Consider the following 27,182-nt stretch of genomic DNA (forward strand, 5'->3'; position numbering starts at 1 on the left):
AACACACGGTGGTTTGTAGCAGAGCGGCTATCTACTTGCCCGAGAGCCCAGCTGATGCGAGAGCCCACGGAAGCCGCCCCTCCCCTTTGACGCCCTGGAGAAGTTGCTTTTTCTCACGCCGAGAAAATACAGCTCCGGTGTTCCCGAGTCACCCTTGCAGGTTGCTGGGAGATCGAGTCCTGAAGAATGAGATACCAGACCTCCCACATTCTATTACCAAGGTACGGAGTTGACTAAACCCTTAAAGAGAATTCTTGATTCAGATTCTTGGCAAAACCAACTTAACCAACTTAACTTAAACTGCTACTTACTTACTCATTCCCAAGTATAAGGCTTAGGTCAGGTACACCGGGGTAGGCGTAGTTAGAAGCACCAGTTGAGTACGTTAGTCAATGTTTTTATGTATGTATATATTTTATCTATTTTAAAGTATCATATGGCTGAGAAACCATATCAATGCTTTTACACTATTATTTCATAATACTACTTTTACTGTACGCACTTTACTTTATGATAAGTATTGCAATTGTGGCAATTCATTTCTCTTGCATGAGAAAGAAGACTGCTCAATAAATACCACCTTTTATTGAAAACGCCTGTCTCTCTATTTCTCTGCACTCTGGTGAAACTAAGTATGCACGGTTGACTGAGTGAAATAGCTGCCTATTGTTTTCACACAACTCTAGAGATACACTCTTTTCTGAGGGAGCAAAGTTGTCATGTTTGTATGGTTGTCAGAAGCTAATCCCTTCTTGTCTAAATCCGGAGAGTTAACTCTTTCCTGAACATTCGAGAAAGTTTCTAGTGACCTCTGAGCTAGCTGGCAAAACTAATTAAGTGTAATATAGTCAGTAGAGACCTAGTCGACCTCAGTCCTACGTCTGCACTGCTGTTTATATTATTCAAATGCGCAGAGCCTATTGGGAATATAGAAACTACACTACACATTCACTGGTAGCTTAGTACAGAGCAGTCAGTATTATCTAAATAGGCAATGTGTAAAGTGTTTGTGCAAGCTTTGTTAGTAATATTTATAAACATTTGGGAGTTATCTGCTGTGTTTCTGCATTTACCAAAATCAGACAATTGACTATCTAATTTCAAAGTCAAGGCCTTAACAAATATCTTATAATTGGTACTGCTGAGAGAAACACGTATATAGTTTTGACAAAGCGATAGACCTATATCTTATTTAGGGATAATACATAGCATAGCTTCTAAGAAAAATCTTCAGTTGAATGCATAGAAGAGAAATAATTCATTAACTTAGAGACCAAAGGGAAAATAGGTCTTGAAAAATGTAGGTAAAAATTTACTGTAAAACTTTGTGGACCCCGTGCTTTATTTTTTTAGAGCTTTTTAAGTGCAGGGCACAGTTCTTTAATTTAAATAAATCCTCTTGAGAAGATATGTGAATTTTCCCTATGGCTCCCTATCCAGGCTCATTAAAATAAGTATTAATACATTTCTAAAAAGCATATGTTTTTACAAGAGTATATGTTCTGGAGGTAATTTGCAAAACAGGCAGTAATGTCCTTGTCATTCACAATAGACCCTAAATGTTAAATAATTAGCTAACAAGGATTCAGCTTTATTCTTCCCTCCATAATATCTAGCAATAATCTTAAGAAGAAAACTGTATACTTTTTAGCGTTGTAGATTTATTAAATTGTATTTTGTCCATCATTAACTCATCTAAATTGTCCTTATTATTTGTTTGAAGTTTAATAAATGTGTTGTCATTTCTTATGTTATCTAGAATGGACAATGATTCTTTTTTAGTTTTCTTCCTCTTTGAAGAATCATAGCTAGGGGATGCTTTAAGGCATCCCAAATATATTTTAAGATGAAACATCTGTATTGCTAGAACACAATTTTTTTGACAGCCTTTATATATGGTTATGAAGATCTGATCAGTCAGCAAAGAATTATTAAATCTCCATCAAGAGGTTATTGTATTATTCTGAAGAATATCTAAATCCCGACAAACGGGTGCATGAGCCAGTGTTAAAAAGGAGCCAATATTATATATATAAATGTTGAAGGATATTATTACTTACGAACAAGATGTCAATTCTAGTTTGGGTAGCTGAATAAAAGGAACACTCTCTAAGGTCTGAGTTAACCATCCACCAGCCATCCAATAGGGATCTTTTTCAAATAATATTTGTAAAGGCTTTTTTAGGGATGGGAATATCAGGGAATAGACAACACAGGGGAGTTCATAAACGATAAAAAGGCAACTACTAAATCTAAAAAAGGGCACAAGACCTCCCAATATGAACCATAAAATGTTAAGAAGATTGAAAGAAGACCGGTGGTATCTATATTGAACATTAAGGAACTATAAAAAAGCCAATCAATCATGGAAAAACATTGGTTCCTAATTCAATATTTTCAAGTCTATGCTGACAAATGAAGTCAGTAAGGTGATTTGGGATCCTTAAAAACTTAATCAATCATGGGCTTCTAAAGCTTGGCTACTCACACATGGGGGTTCTAAATGTTCTGGGGGAGCAGGGCTGTTGGTTGTACCGGGTGGAAGATCATTTGAAGAGCCGGGTCTTGGGGTCCTTCCTGAATTGGGTCACCGACGCTGATTGCCTGAGGTGCAGGGGCAGGGTGTTCCATGTCTTGGCGGCGAGGTAGAAAAGAAACCTTCCTCCGGTTCTGGTCTTGTGGATCCTGGGGATGGATGCAAAAGAGAGTTGGGAGGATTCAGGTAGTCTGACCTGTACGTGGAATGTGAGGTGTTGATTTAGGTACTTCATCAGGTAGGGCTTTGTAGGTGTGAGTGAGTATCTTGAAAGTGACTCTCTTGTTGACCGAGAGGCAGTGAAGTAGTCCGAGGTAAAGCGTGATAGCAGGGGCTGTCGAGGCCCAGTCTGGAAGTGGCGTTTTAGATGTTCTGTCATTTTTTTTAGCTGTTTCTGGGTGATGCGGGTGCACAGTGCATTGCCGTAGTGGAGTCTGCTGGTGACGAGTGCGTAGGTGAGAGTTCTTCTGGTTTCTGTGGGGATCCATCTGAAAGTCTTTCAGAGTAGGCAGATTGTGTGGAAGCAGGCTAAGGAAACTGCATTGATTTATTGCTTCATTGTGAGGCAGTATGATGCCAAGGTTGTGTGCTGGGTCCCTAGGGGTGGGAGGGGAGATCCCAGAGCAGCTGGCCACAGGAGTCTTCCCAGGTGGAAGGGGTGGGTCAGAGTAAGTAACCTTGAACCAACAAGGATGCACAAGGTCATACTCAGCATTCATCGTCTTGAGTGGCGATCGTAACATAAGCAATTGTTGATGTCCTACATGAGCAAAATGTTATTGCCTGACCATTGCAAATTTTTAATTTTCCTTGCTGTTGTGAGGACATCATTTAGATCAGTAAATTGAAAGAGGAGAATGGTGATAGCTCTAGTTCTTGTGTTAGATGTAGAAGAAAACCTTGGGCCCAAGCTTCTTGGATACTGAGTGGACCATGACCTTCTAACTGTACAATCGAAAGAATGATCTTTTGCAGAAAGGCAATCCTTTTCAGGCCTTCTTGCCACCATACAGATGAAAAATATTTCTCCAGCTTCAATTTTTTCGAGTCCTCTGTCAACTGTTTAAGCTACTTAATTTCTTTCGCCATATGGGACACATTCATTATGAAGTCTTCAACATCGTTAAAACTTTGCCCAATGACAGATATTCTCTTTTCATGAGAACTCAACTTATCTTTAATTCTTTGTAGAGCAGCACTTGTCTTGACCACAAAGGATTTAAATGTTTTTTGATCTTTTCCATGAGATCCACTACTTTCAGTTGGAAATTAGGAGGTGGTTCCGCATAATTTTTGATCTTTTGACTAAAGTAAAGCCATTGTTCTTTTCTAAACTGCTCCTGAAGAGTGTGAAGAACTCGATCATACTTGTGACATATATCATGACATATATTTCCACTTTAAATTTTATGAAAAATGTTACCAACTTCTTTCAAATCATTCTTGAGTGGAATTAAGTTTTCAGATTTGAAAGGGAAAGAGGACAGTTTGTTAAAAATCTTCCCCCCTTCATGTTCTGCCCATGTACCAGAGGAAAGAGAAATAAATAAATAGAAAGTATATGAAATTTGCTGCAGACAGTTAATTTGTCAGATGGCAACAGAATAAAAATATCTAAAGATTGAGTTAGAAAAGCAGTCAAGTGTTAGTGCGATGGAAGGTGCTCTTGAAGGAGACTAGATAAGTAAGGGATTAAAAATGTTACATAGATATATATGATTGATTCAGTAGTAGTAATACTGTACAGTGTAGATTCTCCGATGATAGTATGTTCAGCCAAACAAATAGAAAGATTCAGCAAAATAAGTAAAGGTGCAGCATTTGCATTTAGACAAATAATTATGCAACAATAGTGCTACACAACACCAATGCCATTCAGACTTTAAGGTTTCTTTGCATCAACTTAAAACCTATGTGTAGGAAGCATTCTGTGCTGGTGATGTAGTTTCTATGATGCTGTAGAATGTTCTGCTCAGGCAGTGAAGAAGCCTAGAGCTGCTGGAGGTTGCTTTATTGGAGGACTCTATAAAAAGAAGTTAATCCACTCTTATATGTAATATGAGTTACTACATATTTTGGCGACGGGACTGCGCAGGGGGCAGATCCAGTAACCTTTACCCCTGGAGAGCTAACTTGAAGCTGAATGAAAAAGAAATACTCTTTGAAAACTGAGAACTGTAAGTAGGAAATTATCTACTTTTGTCGTGTTGCAAAAGTAAAAGTGTAGAAGAACCGATATCCTGAAGAAATGTCTAAGTTTTAAAAGAAATTGGGATCGGTTAGTCAATGGTGATACATTCTGCATAAATAAATGTAAGCAAATATATCATGTGTGAGATCGTCTGGATATAAATCAATTTAGTTGGGTGGAAGATCGTCTGGAATTTCAGAAGCATTTTAACTATTTTTAATAGTATTGCTACCCTCGCGTTATACCGTTGAACGTTTCTCTAAGGTCGTGCTGAAGCTCGTGCAGGATATCTCATTTAATAACATTTCTGCTCACGTGTAGCTTTTAAACGTATTGCTAGTGCGAAGACTTGTGATGCATACCTCGCGCACAAACAGGTACCTTGCGCACAGACAAGCATCTTGAATGCCGCTCATGTCCTCGCGCTCACCTCGCATTTACACACGGGAAAGTATTACAATAAACAAAAGTGTACTCACCATTCTTATACGTGAAATTGCGTCTGACATAAGGAGATCCTAAAACTGATTCTCTGCTGCTTTTCCGCTTGGAAAGATCGCATTTGAGAAATAACATCCTGAGCTGGAGATTTGACGTCTTCTTCGTGTTTACATTCATGAACATGAAAATAGGACTTGTGGAATATTCAAGTGAAGTGAAAAAGCACAAGCAAGACTACAACTCAAGAAAGAAGACTAAAACATACGCTTTTGAGTACTTTGAGAACCATAAGCACTATTATTATTTAAAGATTTTGTTTTAGTTATTCATATTAATTTATTATTTCAGTCAATTATATTGGTTTGTTATTTTAGTTTATTTATTGAGTTTCTTTTTCAGGATGGCAGATCAGCAAAGTATGATCGCGCCACCTACATTTTTACCTGTACCTGGTGGACCTACAATTCCTTGGAAGAGGTGGAAAAACATGTTTTTCACATATTTAATTGCTTGTGGTGGTGATAAATATGGTCCGGTCAGAAAGCAAGCTATTCTTCTACACCATCTTGGAGCTGAAGGCAAAAGAATATACAACGATTTACCTGAAGTGTCATTAGGAATAGGAGATGGTCAAGCTGCAAATGTATTTGATATGTCTTTAATGTTGTTAGACAAACGTTTTGTACCTAAACTAAACATAGTATTTGAGAGACATACATTTTTCTCAAGAGCTCAAAGAGCAGATGAAGACATATTGAAATATGTGGCTGATTTGAGAGGTTTGGCTATAACATGTCAATTTCATTAAATTGACAAAAAGTCTGATTAGAGACCAAATTGTACGTTGCACAAAAAACAAGCATGTCAAGGAAAAGTCATTGTCTAAAGATTCTAGTTTGGAAGAGACCATACAAATTGCCAGGAGTATGGAAAATGCTGCTTTGTGGCTTTAGGGAATGGAGTCTAATACTGAAAAAGTGAAAGAAGTGGTGGAAGAAAAAGTAGTTGAGGTGAAGAGTATAGAAAAGAAAGACAGTAGGAACAATAGTACTAGTGGGACTGGCACTAAAACTTGGTGGTAAAATGGGAGCCCATGGTGGAAAAGTGATAACTAATGATTCAAAAGATGTACCTATGTGGGAGTCCAGGACACATTGGATCTAGTACTAAATGTGCTGCTAGTAACATGATTTGCAGAAATTGTGGAAGGACAGGTCACCTATCAAAAGCATGTAGAACAAAAATTGGATTGCAGGTGACAGGTGTTAAAGCAATTGATGATGTGTGTGAAAATGTTCAAAGGGTAATGTTGTCTATAGAACAACTTGAAGAAGACATAGATGAAACAGATGTGTGTGTGCGATGAAGAAGACAGTAAAGTAAAAATGGAAAGTACTTGCAAATTGGATAAACCTCATTGTGAACTGAGTCTTGATGGAGTAAATGTTCGGGTTTTAGTAGATTCAGGAAGCCCATTTACTCTTGTGGGGAAAGGTACATATCTGGAAAAAATAGAAGGAAAAATGGAGGATTTGTTGAAGTCTGACATGAAAGCTGTGGGATATGGAGGTATGAGGACAGAAATTCTGAGTATGAAATGGATGAAAATTGGTTTTAGAAGCAATTTGGTAAAAGGAAGGGTATATATTACAGGTGATGGTTCGAATCTTCTCGGATGGAGTCATCAGAAGGATTTGAATGTTGTTTTAAATCCAAATGCTCCTGAACCTGTAATGGTAATTGAAAATAGTGTGGAAGAAATAGTAGATGGAGAGAATATATTCCAGAAATGTCCTTATGTTTTTTCAGAAAAATTGGGGTTGTTGAAAGGTTTTAATCATAGAATTGTTCTAAAAGAAAAAGCTATACCAATTGTTCACAAGGTAAGACCAATTCCACATTTGCTGAGGGAGCCACAACAAAAGGAACTGGATAAATTACTTGCTGAAGGAATCATTGAGCCAATCGAATCCTTAGAGTGGTTATCTCCGGTGGTGGTAGCCCCCCAGGATGGGGGCAAGATTTGTTTATGCATAGTTTTAAGAGAGCTTAATCGAAATATATGGATAGATAGACAACCTCTGCCTAACATTTCTGAAATGCTAACTATGATAGGTGGTGGTAAATGGTTCAGTGTCCTCGATATGTCATCGGCCTATCATCAGGTGAATTTGCATGTACAATCCAGGCCGTTAACATTGTTTGTTACTCCATTAGGAGCTTTCGGTTACCGGAGAATGCCATTTGGTCTTGCTTCAGCCTCGGCTGTTTTTCAGAGGGTGATGCAAGGAATTTTTAAAGGCATGCAGAAAGTTCTTTGATTTCAAGATGATATATTGGTGGCTGAGGAATCAGAAAATGAACATGATGAAATGTTGAATGAAGTATTGTCTAGAATTGAAAAATATGGTCTGACCATAAAGAAAGAAAAGTGTCAGATAAAGAAAAATGTAGTTGACTATTTGGGTCATGAAATTTCTGCTACAGGTATTAAGCCTAAAAAAAGTATTGTAAAAGCTATTTCTGACGTACCTAGACCTCAGAACAAGGAGCAATTAAAATCTTTTTTAGGACTTGTGGAGTACTGTTCAAAATTTATATATAATTTTACCGAAAAAGTTGAACCCTTGAGATTACTATTGAAAAACAGAGTTATGTATGATTGGAATGAACAATGTGAAACTGCTTTTGCTGATATTAAGTCTTGTATTACTAAGTCGCCTGTGTTGCATCACTTCAATGTGAATAATAAAACCATCCTGACAACTGGTGCGAGTAATGTAGGTTTGGGAGCAGTATTGTCCCAGAGGGTAGATAGTCAAGAAAGGATTGTGGGATTTGCCTCCAGAAGATTGCAAGGAGCGGAACGATCCTATTCTACCATAGAAAAAGAAGCCTTAGCTTGTTGTTGGGGAATTCACCATTTTAAATATTATTTGTGGGGTTTGCCTTTTGTGATTCGAACAGATCATAAACCTCTATTATTTATATTTAAATGTGGAAAAGGACTTGTAGGTGGAATTACACCAAGAATATCAAGGTGGTTGTTGTCTGTAATGGGTTTCAATTTTGTGGTGGAGTATGTTAAAGGAAAAGAAATGCAATTGCTGACTCTCTGTCCCGGATGCCTATTGAAGGTGATTTAGAAATGAAAGTTGAAGATGAGGTTGTCTCTTTTGGTAATGAATTTGCATTATCAGAAGAGGATTGGCGGAGAACTGCCATTGAAGATGATGAATATAATAAGTTAAAAGAGTTGATTACCAATGGTTGGCATCATGTAGTGATTAAGCATGGGTGGAAAATCTGTTCCGCTCGCGGATTTCGCGGATTTTCGGAAAATTTGCAATCCGTGAGATTTGCGAATTTCTTGCAAAATCCGCGAACGGGGATTGGGTCAAAAGTTCAAGCTGACTTTTGCGACTCTTTTAGAATGGCACCAGCAAGATGCCAGAGCCATTCTAAAATAGTTACAAAAGTCAGCTTCAACAGGAAGCTCTAATAGATAATGTAAAGCAGGTGCTGCTCAAATTCAGTTATACAATCATTAATCACCCCCAAACTTGGGGTGATTAATGATTGTGTAACTTAATTTGACCTTCAACTGGAGCACCTGCTTTACTTTATCTATTAGTGTTTCCTGTTGAAGCTATTTCTAGCTGTTTTAGAATGGCGCTGGCAGCTTGCCGGCGCCATTCTAAGTGGGGCTGTGGGCAGAAGGGTACAAAAGTGGGACAGAGGGCAGAAGGGGACAAAAAATGAGTAGGGCAGAAGGGCACAGAAACAAGTGGTACAGAGGGCAGATGGGCATAAAAAACAAGAGGGTGGCAGTTATTAAGCAGGCAAAAAAAAAAACCCTGCGAAATTGTAAAGCGCCTCGCGAACACCCGCGAACACGCAAAGCGCCTCGCGAACACCCGCGAACACGCAAAAATAAAAAAATCAGCAAATTTGCGAATTTTGCGGATTGACAATTCGCAAATCCGCAAATTCGCGAATTGCCAGTTCGCAAAATTCGCCCATGCTTAGTAGTGATGTGATGTGATGTGAAAGGTATTTGTAAAGCACGACGTACACTATACAGTTTCTTGGCGCTGTAGGTGAAAATGATTTAATAGAAAGACAATATGCAATGGTCAAGGATGAGTTGAGTTTTTGTGGATTCAAAGTATTACCTGCAGGGCGTGTTGTTCCTCCAATCACTTTGAGGAATAAACTGGTTGATATGTGTCATGAAGGACATTTGGGTAGAAGTCTGACCAAACGTAGATTGAGACCGTTTTTTGGGTAGCCAGGAATGGATAGAATGGTTGAAGATAGAGTGAGAGATTGTGTACCATGTTCCAATAGTGATAAGAGCAAAATAGTGAGAGAACTGCCTCTATGCTCTTTGGAGGTTCCTGAGAAGCCGTGGGAACACTTAGCAATGGACATCATGGGGCCTGTAGAGAAATTGGGAAGACAATCACTATTTTTAGTGGTCATTGTTGAATATCATAGTAAATGGTTTATTATGAGACCTATGGAATATGTAACAACTGAGAATGTTATAATATTTATACAAGATGTATTTGTGGAGGAAGGTATTCCGAAAATCATTGCTACTGATAATGGTGCGCAATTTGCATCATTTGCTATGATGACATTTTTAGAACGATTGGGAATTAAACATGAGAAGGTGGCATTGTTCAGGCCCCAAGCTAATGGTGTTGTGGAAAGGATCAATCATATTATAATGGTCAATCTTCAACTTTCTTGGAGGGAAGAATTAAACAAAAGATATGGGCTCACAGGGTGACTCCACATTCCACTACTGGGTTTTCACCTTTTATTGATTTAAAAAGTAGAGAGCCTTCTACCAAGGAATCACCCATGTGGTTGCAAGAAAAAAATAATATTTGGGTGGATAGGAGTGCAATGAAGTCTAGAGAGTGGGAGAAACAATATGTGAATAAACAAATGTACGATATGAAAAAAGGAGTAAAATTTACTCATTGGACACCTGGAGTTGTGACGAGGAAAGGTGGAATCACTAAAAAGGGAGAAAGCAAGTTTTCACAAACAAGTAGGGTGATTGATGTTAAGAAAAATGTGGTGGGCTTAGAAGATGGGAAAGAAAGGAGTTATGGTAATCTTAGCAAAATCACTAATCCTAATATTTCTTAATGTTTGAGTTTTAGTAATCTTAGTGAAAAATATTATTCCTATAGTTCTTTATGTATTTTCTTGAAAATGTGTTTCTACTTAATATTCATATAAGTATGTTTCCATGTATTACTTCAATTCAATTCGATTTAATTTATTACTTATTTTTGTGTTTCCTTAATGGGGGAAAGATGTGTAGGAAGCATGCTGTGCTGATGATGTAGTTTGTATGATGCTGTAGAATGTTCTGCTCAGGCAGTTGAAGAAGCTCGGAGCTGCTGGAGGTTGCTTTATTGAAGGACTCAATAAAAATAAGTTAATCCACTCTTATATGTAGTGTGAGTTACTACACTATGCAAGGCTAAAGCATGCGTTTACTACTTCAGCTGCATTAATGTGCTTCCACATGCATGCTAGGAAGCGATTAGAACTTCACTTGTCATGCCTGCTGGGCTGGGATGAGATATTTGACAAATTCCTTGAGGACAAAATAAAATTATCTGAACTCTCTTTCACACCATCAAGTAGGCACATATTTCTGGATTCCAGATCTAAAAAATCTGTGGGCGTGGGGACAGAAAAAAAATAATTTTATTGTATTTTCAGACCATCCAGACTTCAGCCATGCCCTATTTTCAGAAAATTAGACAGATTACTCAAGTAATACATATAGCATCTCCAGTTGGCCGTAACAATTTCTACGCTGTTTCTAACTTTCCCATCCTAGGATAATGGCTGTTGACGTGTGGGGAGAAGCAGTTGTAACAATAAATGGATGAAGATAACCTTTTTGGTTACTTCCAGTCAGCTTTGATTTTAGATCGGCCTACAGCCCAGACATCACTATGTTAGAAAAGTGGAGGAAGCTTTCCACATTTTAGAAAAATGGGAATCATTCCTTTCAATTTTCAGGTCGAGACTGGGCACCTCATGCACTGCTCTGCGAGGCATGCTGTATTCAAGTATGGATTTGAAGCTTTGCCCACATTTTTAGTTGGCCTGTGTCATTGTCCTTTGTAAATGCTGGCTTCTGATTCCTTGATAGGCTTGTTAGTCCCTCCTTAATACTACCTTGTCTTCATTTGTATCTTCCCATGAGGACTGGCCCTTTTACTTCTGTTGTTACACGGTATATCTTATTTAGTCTGTAAGAACTATTTTCTTGAATTAGTTTCTCCTACTGCAGGCACGACATGCTTTCCTGCAACATTCAGCGCACCATGCGCATTTTCACTTTCCAAGCAGCCCAGTACAGACAGTCGTGGCCGCTTCAGTGAAATGAAATCACTCGCATTTACAAGCGTTGAAGCTATTTGGCATTGTAAAAGACAATGCCTTCCATTTATGTGTTAATTATAAAAGCTTATAAATAAAAGGCATTGTCATTTACAATGCTAGGAGCTTAAACTGTCGCAAATGAGAGACCTATTTTGCAGTGCAAATGCTTGTTCTGGACCTGTTATTAGCATGTGCCATGGCCGATCACGGTTCCCTGATAAAAATCTTGGAAGAAAGGACAGGAGTAAAGGATACATTCTTAAAATGACTCTTATATGCAACTTGATCACAGCAAATAGAAATTCTTAACTCTCTTTCCAGTCCCTCCTCTTTTCTAAAGATTTTCCCCAGGCCTCGATCTGATCCCTAATATTTTTAAAAGTATACTGTGTTTAATTGTACACATTTTAAATTTTTAATCATGCCTTTGAGCATTATTATACACTTTTGCAACCTTCTTTTGAAAGCTCCATGCTGTCCAATGGCGTGTGGTTCATGCAAAAGTATATATTCTAAAATTAAGACTGTGATAATAGTTCCTGTACAGTACAAAGTTTGAGAAGTTCAGAAATCACTTGGTAAAAACAATTGTTCTAACTGCAGGCGAGTAGTACAAAAACTGCATATTAATAAGAATGCATATTATTCGTGATTTCTGTTATTGTTATCCTGTTGTTTTTGTTGCCAATATTGTTTCTCATGTGTCATCTAAAATCTAGCTAGTCACACAGGAAAAGTAAATCTAAAAAATGCTGCCCTTTTTTACATTTTTTTCCAACCTTGATTTCTGTATACTTTGACACAGTTATGATAAGGAAATATCTTTGGCGTGGTACATTTTCACTATTCTTCATGTAAAGCATGTGTAGGTTGCTTCTAAACAAGATAATAAAAAGGCACAATCTTGGTTCATTTTAGGTTTTTCAAATGGACTTTTCATTCATTCTGTTATTGTTTTGTCTCACAAAAAATAGTTCCAAAGGTGTACAGTACAGTCTAGCATGAGCTATACCATGCATAAGGGATTTGCACACATTTGCTGTTTGTCTTCACTGGTCCCATAGCAAGAAATGCCTCAAATGTGGTCTTAATATGTTCCCTTTAAGGTCCTTCTATTAAATGCGCCCATTCTATTTAGACTGTCGCATAACAATGTAGCTAATCGGCCTGTTCTGTATGGTCACCTCAGATGTTTTGCCTTTTTTTCTGTATTTTATTTTGGTTGGACTTTAAAACTCTGTGCACTTTATCCCTTCTGAACAGGAGTAAAGTGCTTGCATGGACCCTTACTCATGGGCCAATTGTCTTACCCTGACCGACATATTTAACTTGCCCATCAATCCCTAGTAAGTGGTGTAGAAAATGCACCCAGGGCCTCAAAGTTAAATGTCACCTGTGAACTGTAGCACCTTTTGTGCCATCCACATGGTTGAACTGTAAAATTGGTTTAGGCTTCCCATGTGTGGCCTAACTGCAGCAGCCTAAGACCTGCTTTCAACCCTGTCAAAATAACCCTTTTTGACTGGTAGAAACCCCTGATTGTAAATATTAATATACCACCCCCAAGTACACTTTACTGCCCACATGGTAGTGGGCCTGATTTCTAAACGTATGTGTGGAATTAAAGTTGGGATTTTCCTTTGGGGCCTAGCCCTCAAATGCTATTTTCACTGGCTGGGCTGTAGTTGGGTCCTGGAAAATCTCTGATTATAGGTTTAAATCTGTACTTTTGATAGGAAACAGTTAAAATGGTCATTCAATGTCTTATTTCCATATTGTTTACAATTCCAATGCATTGCTGATGTTATATTTGGAATACATATTTAAGAAAAGTAACGTTTAGAAAATTAGATTTTCCCTTCCTAAAGCCCCTGAAAGCTAATTTACATAGGCAGGCCAGAAGATTCCCAGCCAGTGATTGACCTTAATGAGGTCCAAAAACTGGTCCCAAGCAGAAAGTTACTTAGGTATGGTGACATGATCGGATGGGTGTGGGGGCTGTGTGATCCCTACAATCTCAGAAAGGGCAGCGGATGAGGTCCGAGTAACTTAAGTTCAAGTGGGCAGAGGTGAGACCTTCCCATTCAAAGTGTAGTGTAAGGTGACGCCTGGAAGAGGGAACATCTTTTATCTCCTGACACATGGTAGTCAACTTGACTCTGTCCCATTGGAAGGGGGAGCTGGCCCAAACCCAGTAATGTTTAGTGTAGGAGTAGCAGACTACTCATTTTATAAAATACACTTCTGATTGGAACACAAGCTCCCATCAAGGGCAGAATGTCTGTGCCACTTGTTCGTTTGACCGAGAAGTGGATTCCAAAGATTGGTTGGCTGAATTTCTGTGAGGCTACTTGGATACGAAATGCTGCAAGAGGCTTTTTTTCTGAAGTGACCAGTAAAAACTGGACCTTTACTGGACTCTGCTTGTAGCTGTTGCTAGAGTGAGTTTGTGCCCCCTGGTACTATCCTGGAGGTCTTGGGAGCCTTCAGAAGTGACCAAGAGACGCTGCTCCAGAAACCCTGAAATGTTGGAGCTTAAAACATTCTTGGTCTTCCAAGACCTCCGGAGCAATCAGGTAGCCCTCGCAGTAAAGACACATCTTCCTCAAATGCAGCTTTAGGCATGCCCCGCTGGAGGATTTTGAGCTCCACTAAATGCCTAATTCAGAAGCTAAAATCTTTGGCCAGGACAAACCTGCTTTGTGTATCTGGCCCGTGCTCCATCGCAGTCAGCCTGAAATTGCACCTGGATCCTGGATTGCTGCGTCCATAGACTACCATTGACATTGAAGTGCTTTTTTGTGCTGTTTACACTTAAATCTTTAAATAGTCATATTATATCTACAGTTTCCATTATTGGATTTTTGCAGTTTTGGTATCAATTTTATATTAAAATGTATTCTGTTTTTCTAATTCGGGTTGGTATCTTATTGATTTTTTTAAAAACTTTGTTACTGTTTCGGCACTGCACAAATACTTTACACATTGCCCAAAGTTAGGCCTTTCTGCTCTGTGCCATGGCTACCAGGGTGCTGAGCTCAGTTTAGTGTAGTAACTTTTGGGATTCACCCTGATGGGTAGTGTTATCATTCCTTAAGAGAGGCAACTTCCCACTCCAAATAATGATTCACCTTTTTTAAACAATACTAATAACACCTACATGGGTTGGTTAGAAACCCCACTGTAGTGGGGCGCCATCACGCCCCAAACAATCGCACAGCTGAATGTGCCTATGGCCTTCATGTTTCCTTGTATTTTCTTATTACATATTCATCCATATTATTCCATGTTTATTCCACATTTATCATCCTCTTTATTCCGTTTTCGTGCGAGCCTGCGCGCTAAAGTGTACTTGCTGTTTCCGAATTTTTACTGTTCACCCCATGTCCATCCGGACTTTAAAAATGAACAGGACTGAAGCAATAATCCATTTCAGGCAGCGTTTATTTAAAAGACCCTATGCATTTCGGGCTCAACGCCCTTCTTCGGGGGTCACTGTAAACAAATAACAAATAACCACAGTCACCATTTATATTTTCCACAATTGAAAAACATTGCTTAATTCTGTATCAATTGATCACCATATTACACAGTGCCTTTAAAAACATTTGTTACACTTTACTCAACATTTTGGTCTATCGCGCTATCTGCTTAATGCCAGGCAAGTTAAGTAATGTGCTTGTATTTAAATTCTATTCCTTATATCATTACCGCTTTTCGAAGAGTTGAAACCCCCTCCGTTTCCTCCCCACATGAAAGCCAGCAGATCTGTGGCGTCTTGTTACACAACTTTGCTGGTCTGGTGCTATTTCTTGAATTGTCAAATCATTGTCTACTTTAACATCTTCTCGAGCCACCCTGCTGATTAACTGCTGCTGCTGACCCATTCAAATTCCCATTTAACCATCCGAAACATCATGATTAGCATTACTACTGCACTGGTTTACAGCTTTTTCTTCAGACTTATTCATTGTAGATCACAGGAAATGTTGTATGCATAAATATCACAAGAGATATTGTAATTCTGTTCTTTTCCTTAAAGTGTTAGTACCTAGACATTTCCCAATGGGTGATAGAGCAAAAATAACAATCTCCGCTCATATAATTAATTAATCAACACATGCCTCGGCAGCAGCAATTTCTCCTTTATCAGCAAGGAGGTCCACTCGTTGCTAAATTGAAAAAGTGGTAGATAAACCTCTAACTAGTGTCCTTAATGCTTCAACTTCCTGTTAGAACAGCTACAAATAGTGGACTGCACTCCAAATTCACTCTTAAAGACAAACATTCTGCAGAACCCCCTCAAAAATTACAACAGTATCCAAAGTCCCCAGCACAAAGTTCACCTCCAGTACATCAGGAAAGCAGAAAGGTTTCTATAAAGCAAGAGTAAGATCCACAGTAGGTAGAGAGAGAGCCCATAAAAATTGGTTTGCTAACTTGCAAAACAGCGCCATCAGCGTTCGGTGTGATATTTGTACAATGCATAATACATTAATGGCCTGATTTTAGATTTTGTTGGACGGGTTCCTCTGTCACGTCTGAGACGATCATCCTGTCCGCTGAAATCTAAATCCCATAGCATATAATGGGATTTATATTTCTGTGGATGGGAGATCCGTGTGAATGAGTAACCCATCATCCAAGATCTAAATGAGGCACTAGTTATTTTCTTTGAAATGTTCACTGTTTTCTGAGTTTTAGATTATTTTTTTTCAATTCTGTTCTTGCCCCTCTTTTTTTCCTTGTAGGAGAGCAGCTCCCTCGGCTGAGTTTTCAGTTGATAAGACCCATCATCTGATGTCTTTCCTCACTATGCTCGGCCCCAGCCCAGACTGGAACGTTGGGTTGTCTGCAGAGGACTTGTGCACAAAAGAATGTGGTTGGGTTCAGAGAGTGGTTCAAGATCTGATTCCATGGGATGCAGGCACGGACAGTGGCATCTCCTATGAGGTACCTCTTTCTGATGAGTATAACGAACATGGCAATAGTATTTCCTATGCATGTAAATACTCCTGTTCGTCCTCGTGTAAGATCTGGCTCATCCTGATTTAGCTTTCAAATTATCATTATCATTCACTTTTGTCCTATTTATTGCGTATTGTAAAATGTGCTTTTTTTCTCCATGTTTTCTTTCTCTCACTCTCAATATTTATTTCTCTCTATCTCTCCTTCAGCTCTGCCCCTTCCTCCTCCAACCTCCTTAGCTCTAAAACCATTTACTTCAACATGTTCCGATTTTTCTCCAGTTCTAGCAATCAATCACATTTCCTTTGGTTAAAAGATATCAGAGCATTTATCTTGACCTAATGTTCCTTCTTATGTAATACTATTGGATTTATAATTTCAATTAAATTAAAATACTTTATTCATACATAAAAAGCATTGCAATCAATAAAATATGTGCAATTAATTCGATAGGCTCTTTATGCATTCTGTTGCTCTTTTAGTAAGTTCTTATTTCAATATAAAGGGAGAGTAATAAAATATATACATATATTTAATCTAATATACAAAATCAATATATAATATTTATTTGAATTAATAAATCAGAATCCTTTTAACAAGAAGTCATTATTAGCATTTAAATTCCTAGTAATCGATCATTTCAAAACATATAAAAACACAGTCTTATCAACTGGCACTGATTGTTTACTATTCAAGTAGTCACTCTGACCTTCTAGGGTGGGGAACAATTTTCTTGGCAAAGAAAAGAAAAAAGAACAGAATACCCACTATGGCAAACAACAGTCTCTCACTTGGAAGTTTTTGGCAAGTCTAATACTAAATGACAGGTAGAATAACTCTTTGGTATCTTACCGCCTTGTGAGAGCAGTATCCTACTGACATGTACCTGGGGTATATCAAGAGCACTGCACACTAAAGTCATCACTGGAACAATGAAGACATTTATCTGTCAACAGCGTATAGAAGGGCAGCTATGCATGCACACGTAGGCTACATGGGTAACAGAAGGTGGGAAAATGCAAAAACTATAGACTGCCTAGTATCACTTTTCCGGGTTCTAGTCACCACTCTATAATCCCTTATACCCAAGATATAGCACAGCGGGAGAATCCATTTCCTTCTACTTCTAGACAAAAAAATTATACATGGTCCACAATTTCAGTGGCTTCAGAACAAGACCTCTTTCGGGTCTTGCAGCCATTTAGCCATAAAGAAGTGGAGTGGCAGAATCCCTAGTCGAAATTTCAGGTAAATTAAATTTGCTTTTACCGTTTCAATCTTGTCCAAGAAGTCTTCCACCGTATACTCATCATTATGTTCACAAACGAATACAGTAAGAGTGCCAAATAGGGTTCCTTGTTAGTATTGCCAGTAACTTCTCTGAATGATTGATTAAGAAACCACATTGGCCTCCGCTGGGCTTGTCCACAGTCTTTCACACCAAACTGAGTAAGGCAATTTTTTATGTAACTTACCCTGAGTACAGTACTTGACCCGGGAATGCCTGGTATTTCCACAAAGCTTTGTCAATTGGAGGTCAGTTCTGGAGTCACCTAGACTCTACTCCAGTAAAAAAAAGGCCTCAATCCTATTTTAGCAGAAATTGATCTTAAACCTGTGTCTAATCTAAAGGGGAACAAATGAAGTGCTTATGGAAAGGTTAGACAATGATTGCATAAATTGATTTTCAACCTCCATCAGGGCAGGTGCATTTTTAAAACCCCAGATCTGTGCTCCATAAAGAGCTGCCCCATGTGCTTGGAGATTATAGATGTATAAGGCTGGGGAGAGTGACCAAAATTAAGAACCTCGCTGCATCTTTGCTACATCCCTGGACTGTTCCAGTTTTAGCCTGCGGTGGAAAATATGGGCTTGCCAGTCAAAGTGGACCGTTAAAGTTATCCCCAGGGAATCAAAGGTATAAGCCCGCTCCAGTGGTACCCCATTAAGCAAAGGATTAGCTCTGTTTGATTTGCAGGGATTGAAAAACATAAACTTAGTTTTCCTGAGCTCTCAAAATAATCCAATAGTTTTAAAAGCCCCATGGGTTATTTAGATATAAAGAGTGTAACATCTGCAAACAGGAGGGCTGGAACCCTGACATCAGCTGACCTCGGTGCATTATTCTCGCACTTTTCCAGGTAGGCTACCAAATCATTGATAAACATAGTAAACAGTAGGAGTGAGGATGCGCCCCTGGTAGACACCCCTGTTTACTGGGAATAGTTCTGTCAGCTCACCCACCTGACCTGTGCCTAGTTGTAGAAATGAAATCTAATTATTACATTCAGCAAATACTTTGGAACCCCGATTAGCCCCATAGTGGCTCTTGGTACTAGATCAAAACCATAGATCTATAAATACCACTTATAGGCATCAGGCTCCCAGAGTAACCAGTTTCCAGTAAAGTAACTGAAAGTTTAAACAAATCGTGAGCCATCTGGTGCCCGGGCCTTCTCTGATGAAACATCAGCCTGGCTAAAGTTGACAAATCCAGTGCGAATCTGAGGGGACAAAGACTAGGGGTGATATGTATCAAAATAGCATTTTGCGATTCTCAAATAGCGATTTTTTGCTAATCGCTATTTGAGAATCACAAAATGGTATGTATGTAGAAATCAGCTTCTTTTTAGCGATTTCTTAAGATTCCTTAATGGCGCTTAGCAAATTGCTAATCGCAATTAAGGAATAATTTCCCATTCATTTCTATGGGCCAGGAGGCCCATAGGAATGAAGGGGAAATTTGCGATTAGCAATTTGCTAATCGCAAATTGAGAATATTCGCAAGGGTGCAGGGGTGTCCAAAGGACACCTTGCTGCACCCCTGAAAATGACATGTGTGCGCATATGGCGCACATACATGCCCTAAGGGCATGTATGAGCGTCACATGGCACCTTTTGTTTTTAAAACAATTGCTTTTTGAAAGGAATTCGCAACTTACCACCAACTTGAAGTTGGTGGTAATTTGCGATTCCTTAGGGACAATTAGCAATATTTTTTTGCATGATACATTGCATTTAAGGAATCGCACATTGTGCGATTCCTTACATGCAATCGCAAAATAAGGAATTGCAAATTGTGCGATTCCTTATTTTGAACCACATTTGCTTCATACATACCATATTGAGAATTCGCATTCGCAAAGGCCGAAATTCGGCGAATTTCGGCCTTTGCGAATGCGAATTTCAATGATACATATGCCCCCTAGGTCTCCTGAAAGAGACAAAGATCAAATCTATTGATGAACTGACACTAATCTGAGTCTGTTAGTTTTGTCGGTAACCACACAAGATTCCAGGATACCAGGTTCGTGGAGGAAGCTCTATTGTCTTTGGCAAGTGCCCAGCTAGGGGCAATACAGGTGGCTGGGTTTGGACAATCCGTAAGGTTAGGCAGTAAGTTAAGATTACAAGGATCCTCTAGCTTCTCAGACCCTTGGTTAATGGCTACACAGTTGCTGACTTTTTCTGTGTGTACCAAACAGAGAGGTTGTGCTGATCCGATTGATTGCTCAAAGGATGGGGGTCCAGCAACCCCCCCCATTCCCTCCCAGGTTTAGGCAGACCATAACAACTTTCATAAGGCAATCGACTTCCTCCACATTTGATATATGCTGAAAGTGATTAGTTAGGGGTATCTCAAATGCGGGTTGTATGGTTAGGAAGCTTCTGGTCAAGGGGCGTAAGCGAAAAAGTAACATTCTGGCATTGGGTTGAAGTTTAAAGAAGTAACGAAGGGGCACAAGTTGGGGGCTTTCAAACAGAACTGTGCCGGCATGACAAGTTCTTGAGAAAAAGTGCACAAAATGAGGTGAATCAAAATTAATAATCACACATTCCCCTTTGCGCCTTTCACTGACCATTCAATCTAGGCTTCTTGTGTTACCATGATTTCTTTGGTAAGGATGTTCATGCCCTTCATGTAAGTCCCAAGCCAATGAACACAGTTATTTCCTAGATATCCCCGTAACTCATGCATTGTAGATTTTGGAATGTTCTTAATCCCCAGAACAAAGGGGTTGGCTTCACAGGGGAGATCCGTGTGAGGCAAAGAAACTTTGTTTATCAGCTGTTGCGAACCCTTACAATTGCCTGACATGGTAGCTGCTGCTGCAAGCAGCCTTGTTCTTACCATAATTGATTGTGACTCCTTTGTACTGGATCAGAAGCATGATAATAACACAGACACAAAGAATTGTATATTTGCTGTGGTGTCTCCGCAGAATAATGTAACAGCCTGCAGCACAACTGTGGGACCCTGCCACTGACATTTCAAGCTTGTAAGTGGGGACTGAAATTCCGGTAAGCACATTGTGAAGCCCAGGACGAGGCACAATATGTTTAAAAGCCTGCAGCAAACCTGTGGGCTCTGGATGCTGCAGCTGACATTCGTCACCCATAAATGGGGACTGCAATTCTGCAATTCTCATAAGCCCTCTGTGAAGCCCAGGAGGAGGGGGGCAACATGTTTAAAAGCCTGCAGCACACCCTTGGGCATGGGACGCTGCCACTGACATTCGGAGCCCGTGCGCGAGGACTGCAAACCGTAAGCCCTCTGTGAAGCCGAAGAGGATAGCCCAATGTGTTTAAATGCCTGCAGCAAACCCGCGGGATGCTTCCACTGATATTCATAGCTCATGAGTGGGGACTGCAATTCCCATAAGCCGCTGTGAAGCCCAGGAAGAGGGACCAACGTGCTTAAAAGCCTGAAGTACACCTGTGGGCACAGGACGCTGCCACTGACATTCAGAGCAGGTGAGCGGGGACTGCAATTCACATAAGTCCACTGTGAAACCCAGGAGGAGGGGCGAACATGTTTAAAAGTCTGCTGCACACCCACGGGCATGCAACACTGCCACTGACATTTGGAGCACATGAGCAGAGACTACAGTTCCCATAAGCCTGCTGTGGAGCCCAGGAGGAAGAGCCAACAAGTTCACAAAACTAACAGCACACCCAAGAGTGCTGAACGGTGCCACTCACATTCGAGCCCATGAGCAGGGACTGCAATTCCCATAAGTCAGCTGTGAAGCCCAGAAGGGGGCGCAACATGCACACAGGAGTCTGCATGGGTGAAGCCAGGCCAAGAGTGGGCTAGTCTGTGCGTGTCAGAGACCTCAGGAGGCTGGGCTGGGTGTCCCCTTTTGGTTCTCTGATAGAGACTTACCACCTTAACATCTGACAACTAACAAGGTTAGTGACTGTTATTATTAATAGCATGGGGTTTCATGTGAAAAATTAGGAAATGCAGGTAAATAATCTGCTGCCATTAGGAAGAAAAGAGCAAGCTTTGTATCTAAGTGCTCCATTGGAGATATCATCAAACTTTTTGAGGAAGTTGATTTTCTCCTATTTGATACACCAATAGCTCTCGCTCCATTCATCCTATTTCATCTAATCCCCATAACCAGCTGCAATATGATATCTTTAATAACTCTCAACAGCTCGCTAAAGAAAAACTGAGCCCACGGGTGAATACTCCTATGCCTAAGAAATTTCCGGTGAGAGAGGTGGTTAAAGGCCACAGAGGTAAGAGCTCAACACTGAGGGGTACAGACAAACCTGCATCAGATGTTATTGTTGAAACTGTCGGCAGCCAAAAACTGGGAAACCGAGGTAATCTAACTACCTCCGCTGATATTAATCCCACTATGGAAAGAACTCTTGATGGTTTCAGTGAACCAATTTATGAGAGAGTCCATCTGCTCAGAGGCACCCCACGCCCCACTGAGCCCCCTCGTGTGAGTCCAATGCCTGATCAATCAATCAATCAAACACATTTACAGAGCGCACTACTCACCCGCTAGGGTCTCAAGGCACTGGGAGGAGAGAGGGGAGGGTGCTGCTACTGCTCGAAGAGCCAGGTTTTAAGTTGCTTTCTGAAGGAGAGATGGTCCTGGGTCAGCGGTAGGTGGGTGGGGAGGGAGTTCCATGTCTTAGCCGCCAGGTAGGAGAAAGATCTTCCTCCCGTGGTGGTTCTGCAAATCCGTGGGACGGTGGCGAGGGCGAGGCTGGTGGATCGGAGCTGGCGGGTGGGTGTGTAGAATGTGAGGCGGTTGTTGAGGTATTTGGGGCCCATGTCGTGGAGAGCCTTGTGTGCGTGGGTGAGGAGTCTGAACGTGATCCTCTTCCTGACGGGGAGCCAGTGCAGGTCTCTCAGATGGGCAGAGATGTGGCTGTGATGGGAGATGTCCGGGATGAGTCGTGCAGAAGCGTTCTGTATGCGCTGGAGTCTTTTCTGTAGTTTGGCTGTGGTTCCAGCGTAGAGGGCGTTCCCATAGTCCAGTCCGCTGGTGACGAGGGCCTGGGTGACCGTTTTTCTGGTTTCGGTGGGGATCCACCTGAAGGTCTTTCGGAGCATGCGCAGGGTGTTGAAACAAGATGGCGAGACGGCGTTGACTTGTTTGGTCATTGTGAGGGAGGAGTCCAGGATGAAGCCCAGGTTGCGTGCGTGGTCCGAATGCTTGGGGGCGGTGCCTAGTGCGGGGGGCCACCAGGAGTTGTCCCATGCGGACGGGGATGGTCCAAGGATGAGGACTTCCGTCTTGTCTGAGTTCAGTTTCAGACGGCTGAGCTTCATCCATTCTGGGATGTCTTTCATTCCTTCATGGAGGCTGGCTCTGGCGGGGCGGGGGGGTCGTTGGTGGAGGAGAGGATCAGCTGGGTGTCGTCAGCATAGGAGATGATGTTTAGGTTGTGTTGGCGTGCGATGGATGCAAGGGGGCTCATGTAGATGTTGAAGAGGGTGGGGCTGAGCGAGGAGCCTTGAGGAACGCCGCAGATGATCTTGGTGGCCGCTGAGCGGAAGGGGGGGAAACGGACTCTCTGAGTTCTGTCGGAGAGGAAGGAGGTGATCCATTCCAGGGCTTTCTCTGGATCCCGGCGGGTTGTTAGGGTGCGGTGGCAGACTGTATCGAATGCGGCCGATAGGTCGAGGAGGATGAGGGCAGCAGTTTCCCGTTGTCGAGGAGGGACTTGATGTCGTCGGTAGCTGTGATGAGGGCGGTCTCGGTGCTGTGGTTTGCTCGGAAACCGGACTGCAGGGGGTCGAGGGAGCCGTTAGTCTCGAGGAAGGCGGATAGTTGTTTGTTGGCGGTCTTCTCGATGACTTTGGCAGGAAAAGGGAGGAGCGAGATGGGGTGGAAGTTCTTGAGGTCCGTGGGGTCTGCGGTGGGTTTCTTCAGGAGGGTGCTGAGCTCCGCATGATTCCAGCTCTCCGCGAAGGAGCTGTTAATGATGTTCTGGAGTTGGGGTGCAATGATGGATTCGGCTTTGTTAAAGATGTGGTGTGGACAGGGGTTGACTGGGGAGCCGGAGTGGATGGTGTTCATCACGCGGGTGGTGACTTCAGTGCTGACCGAGGTCCAGGTGCAGAGGGTGGTGGTGGGGGCACTGGTTCAGTGGTTGGGTGCGTGGTCTGGGTGCAAAGCTGTTGTGTATGTCAGCGATCTTGCGGTGGATGAACGAGGCGAGTCAGTCGCAGAGGTCTTGCGAGGGTGTGATGTCAATGTTGCTGGCGCTGGGGTTGGAGAGCTCTTTAACGATGCTGAAGAGTTCCTTGCTGTTGTGGGTGTTGTTGTTCAGTCGTTCTCTGAATGTTGTCCTTTTGGTGGTGTGGATCAGATGGTGGTGTTTACGGATGGCGTTCTTGAGGGCTGTCCTATTTTCTGTTGAATGGTTGTGGCGCCAAGCTTTCTTAAAGGTACGGCAGGATTTCTTAGAGTTTTTGAGGTTGTTGGTGAACCACGAGGCTTTCTTGCTGCTGGGTCTGCTGGGAGGATTCTTCAGCGGTGCAAGGGCATTGGCGCAGTTGGTGAGCCACTGTGTGAGGTTGTGGGCTGCTTCGTTGGAGTCCGTGTGTGTTGGTGGGAGGGTCCTGGCTCAGGGAAGTGGTGAGCTGGTCGGTGGGGATCTTGTTCCAGCATCTTCAGGGTACCTGTTGCGGGTGGTGGTGTGTTGTTGTTCTCCTGAAGTTGAAATGGACACAGCTGTGATCTGTCCAGTGTAGTCCGGTGGAGTGGCTGAAGGAGATGTGGTTGCTGGAGAAGACTGGGTCAAGCGTGTGGCTGGCGTAGTGGGTGGGGGTGTTCACCAGTTGCTTGAGTCTGAGGTTGGCGAGGTTGTCCAGCAGGGTGGTGGTGTTATTGTCGTTGTTGTTTTTCAGGTGGAAGTTGAGGTCCCCTAGGAGGATGTAGTCTGAGGAGGTGAGGGCGTGCGGGCTGAGGAAGTCTCCGATGGCTTTGCTGAATTGTGTGCGTGGTCCCGGGGGTCTGTAGATGAGAGTGCCTCTGAGGGTGGTCTTGGGGTCGGTGTGTATCTGGAAGTGAAGGTGCTCGGCGGCGGTGAGGGTGTCGTCGGAGTTGGCCGTGATGCGGTGGACCCGGGGCCTGCGGAGGACGATATCCGCACCATACTGGCCGCAATGCAAAAGAGCCTACAGCAGAGCATGTCAACCATTGATGGCAAACTGAACACCTTGGTACTACGAATGGACCTTCTTACTGAACGTATGGATAAACAAGCGGCAAGACAATACATGACGGAGCGCAGGGTCACGGAAGTGGAAGAAGCCCAAACGCAATTGAACACTTAGCAAAAACAAGTGGGAAACTGCTTCTAACTCTGAAGGATAAAGCTGAAGACCTCGAAGCCCGTTCTCGCTGAAGCAACATAAGAATTAAAGGCCTTCCGGAGACCACAAATGTTGGCAATATGGAGCTCTTTATTGAGAAACTATTGGCGACACTGCTGGGTCGCGACACATTCTCGCCGATGTTCATAGTAGAACGTACGATCTTTGGGGCCAAAGCCCCCCCCTGGAGCAGCACAGTGGCCTATTATCGCCAAACTACTAAACTACAGAGACAGGGATGCAGCACTGAGAGCAACACAGAAGAAGCAATCCTTGTAATACGAGGGTTCCGCCATCTCACTTTATCCAGACTTTCCAGTGCGGGTGCAAGTGGTGCGCAGACAATTTGCGCCGCTGAAAAAGCAACTGCGGGAGTAAAATTTAGACTATGCCATGTTATACTCAGCAAGAATGTGAGTGAATAGGCAGGGACACTCCTGCATTTTCACGGACCCAAAAACACTGCAGAAAGCGTTGAAAGAGTGGGCGAGACACAGACCACATCAAAACTCCCTGCTTGCCTGCGTGGGGACGGAAGGAAGTCGCCTGGAAGAACAAGAATGAATGGAGGATTAAGTCCTTGGACAAGTAAGAATTCTATTCAAGGGGAGGCGGGTAATGTATTCAAGATGTGAATGTGAGATAGAAGTTGGTGTTAATATAGTAAGGAGGGATAGTATACAATGCAAACTAGAGGGTACTGAGACGAAGTGTAACGATGTGTTAATGTTAGGACGCCATGCCATGCTGAGGTTAGCCTCCATAGGGGATCTCAGGTAACAATATGTCAAAGGTGAATTGTTTGTAAAATGCACAGTATCTGCCTGGTGGCGGCAGGACCAGGTGTAACACCTAGAGTGCATGAGAAGCGACAGGGCTCGGGCACTATCTGGCCACGTGTGTAACACACAACTTGGGTTCTTTTATGTTTTATGTACGTATTTTATTTCATTTATTTTATTTATTTTTTATTGAAGCAGCAAATTTTGGTTATTTTGTAGATTCAAAGGGTTTGTTATGAGAGTTTTGCCAATGCAAGGTTGGGGTTCCCTTGGCGTGGGAGGAGGGAGGAAGGGGCCATAGACACAATATAGATACCACTCATGGTGCACTGCTCACAGCCAAGTATGTGCACAAATCACATTGCTGCATAGTACCACAGAGAGACTACAAAGCAATTGCGCTACACGCAACAAGCTATTCCTCCATTCTGCATGGCACAGACGCTATGCAGTAAAATTAATACTTTGACCTGGAATGTCAGAGGTCTTAATGACTACAGAACGTTGAGGAAACTAATGGCGTATCTCACCAGACATATCATTGATATAGCCCTTTTGCAGGAATCGCACTTGACATCTAACAGTAAAATGCTTAACTGTAGAGGGCTGCCTGGCAATGTTCATGTGGCAGGATTCACATCTCATGCCAGAGGCGTGATCACTTGGGTTAACCCGAAGGCAGGGCTGAAACTGGAACCAGTGGAAACTGACTTGGAAGGGAGGTATGTGATCTCGAGATGCAGAGGGAAAGGACTAGACCTGCTTATAGTTAATGTATATGTCCTGAATTATGATAATCCCAAATTCTACACAGCGCTAACTGAGAAGATGCGGAACTATGGGACCGTCTTACAACTATGGGGTGGGGAGTTTAATTGTGTACTAGACCCACAACTAGACAGGTCGGGAGGCCCGGAAAGGCGTTTTACAGCAGCAGCCGAGTAATCATAGGTGCGATGACGCAGTTCGATTTATACGATCTCTGAAGAGCGTGCTCTCCCAGTATATGAGGATACACACACTACTCTGTGTATCAAAACTTACACACTAGAATTGACTACTCGATGACTTCAGGGGATTTTATTACTCAGATATGTGACTTTGCAGTTCTCCCATGTACATTCTCAGATCACGCCCCAATACTGTTGTCTCTGGAGACCCCTCACAAACAGATAGCACCTTTCACTTGGAGATTCCCCCATATTCACT

The 27,182-nt window shown here is 41.9% G+C and overlaps 1 protein-coding gene across 2 annotated transcripts in view; it reads left to right on the top strand.

The window, feature by feature from the left end:
* Positions 1 to 27,182, top strand: part of SPON1 (spondin 1) — a 1,234,287-nt gene that overhangs the window by 1,030,058 nt on the left and 177,047 nt on the right. For both annotated transcript variants that reach the window (XM_086955876.1, XM_086955877.1), the window contains exon 8: positions 16,343 to 16,544. In XM_086955876.1, the coding sequence (XP_086812002.1) occupies positions 16,343 to 16,544 (202 nt within the window). The remainder of the gene's footprint in view (positions 1 to 16,342; positions 16,545 to 27,182) is intronic.

This window comes from Lissotriton vulgaris, chromosome 2_1, assembly GCF_964263255.1.
Source record: "Lissotriton vulgaris chromosome 2_1, aLisVul1.2, whole genome shotgun sequence".
Classification (NCBI taxonomy): Eukaryota; Metazoa; Chordata; class Amphibia; order Caudata; family Salamandridae; genus Lissotriton; species Lissotriton vulgaris.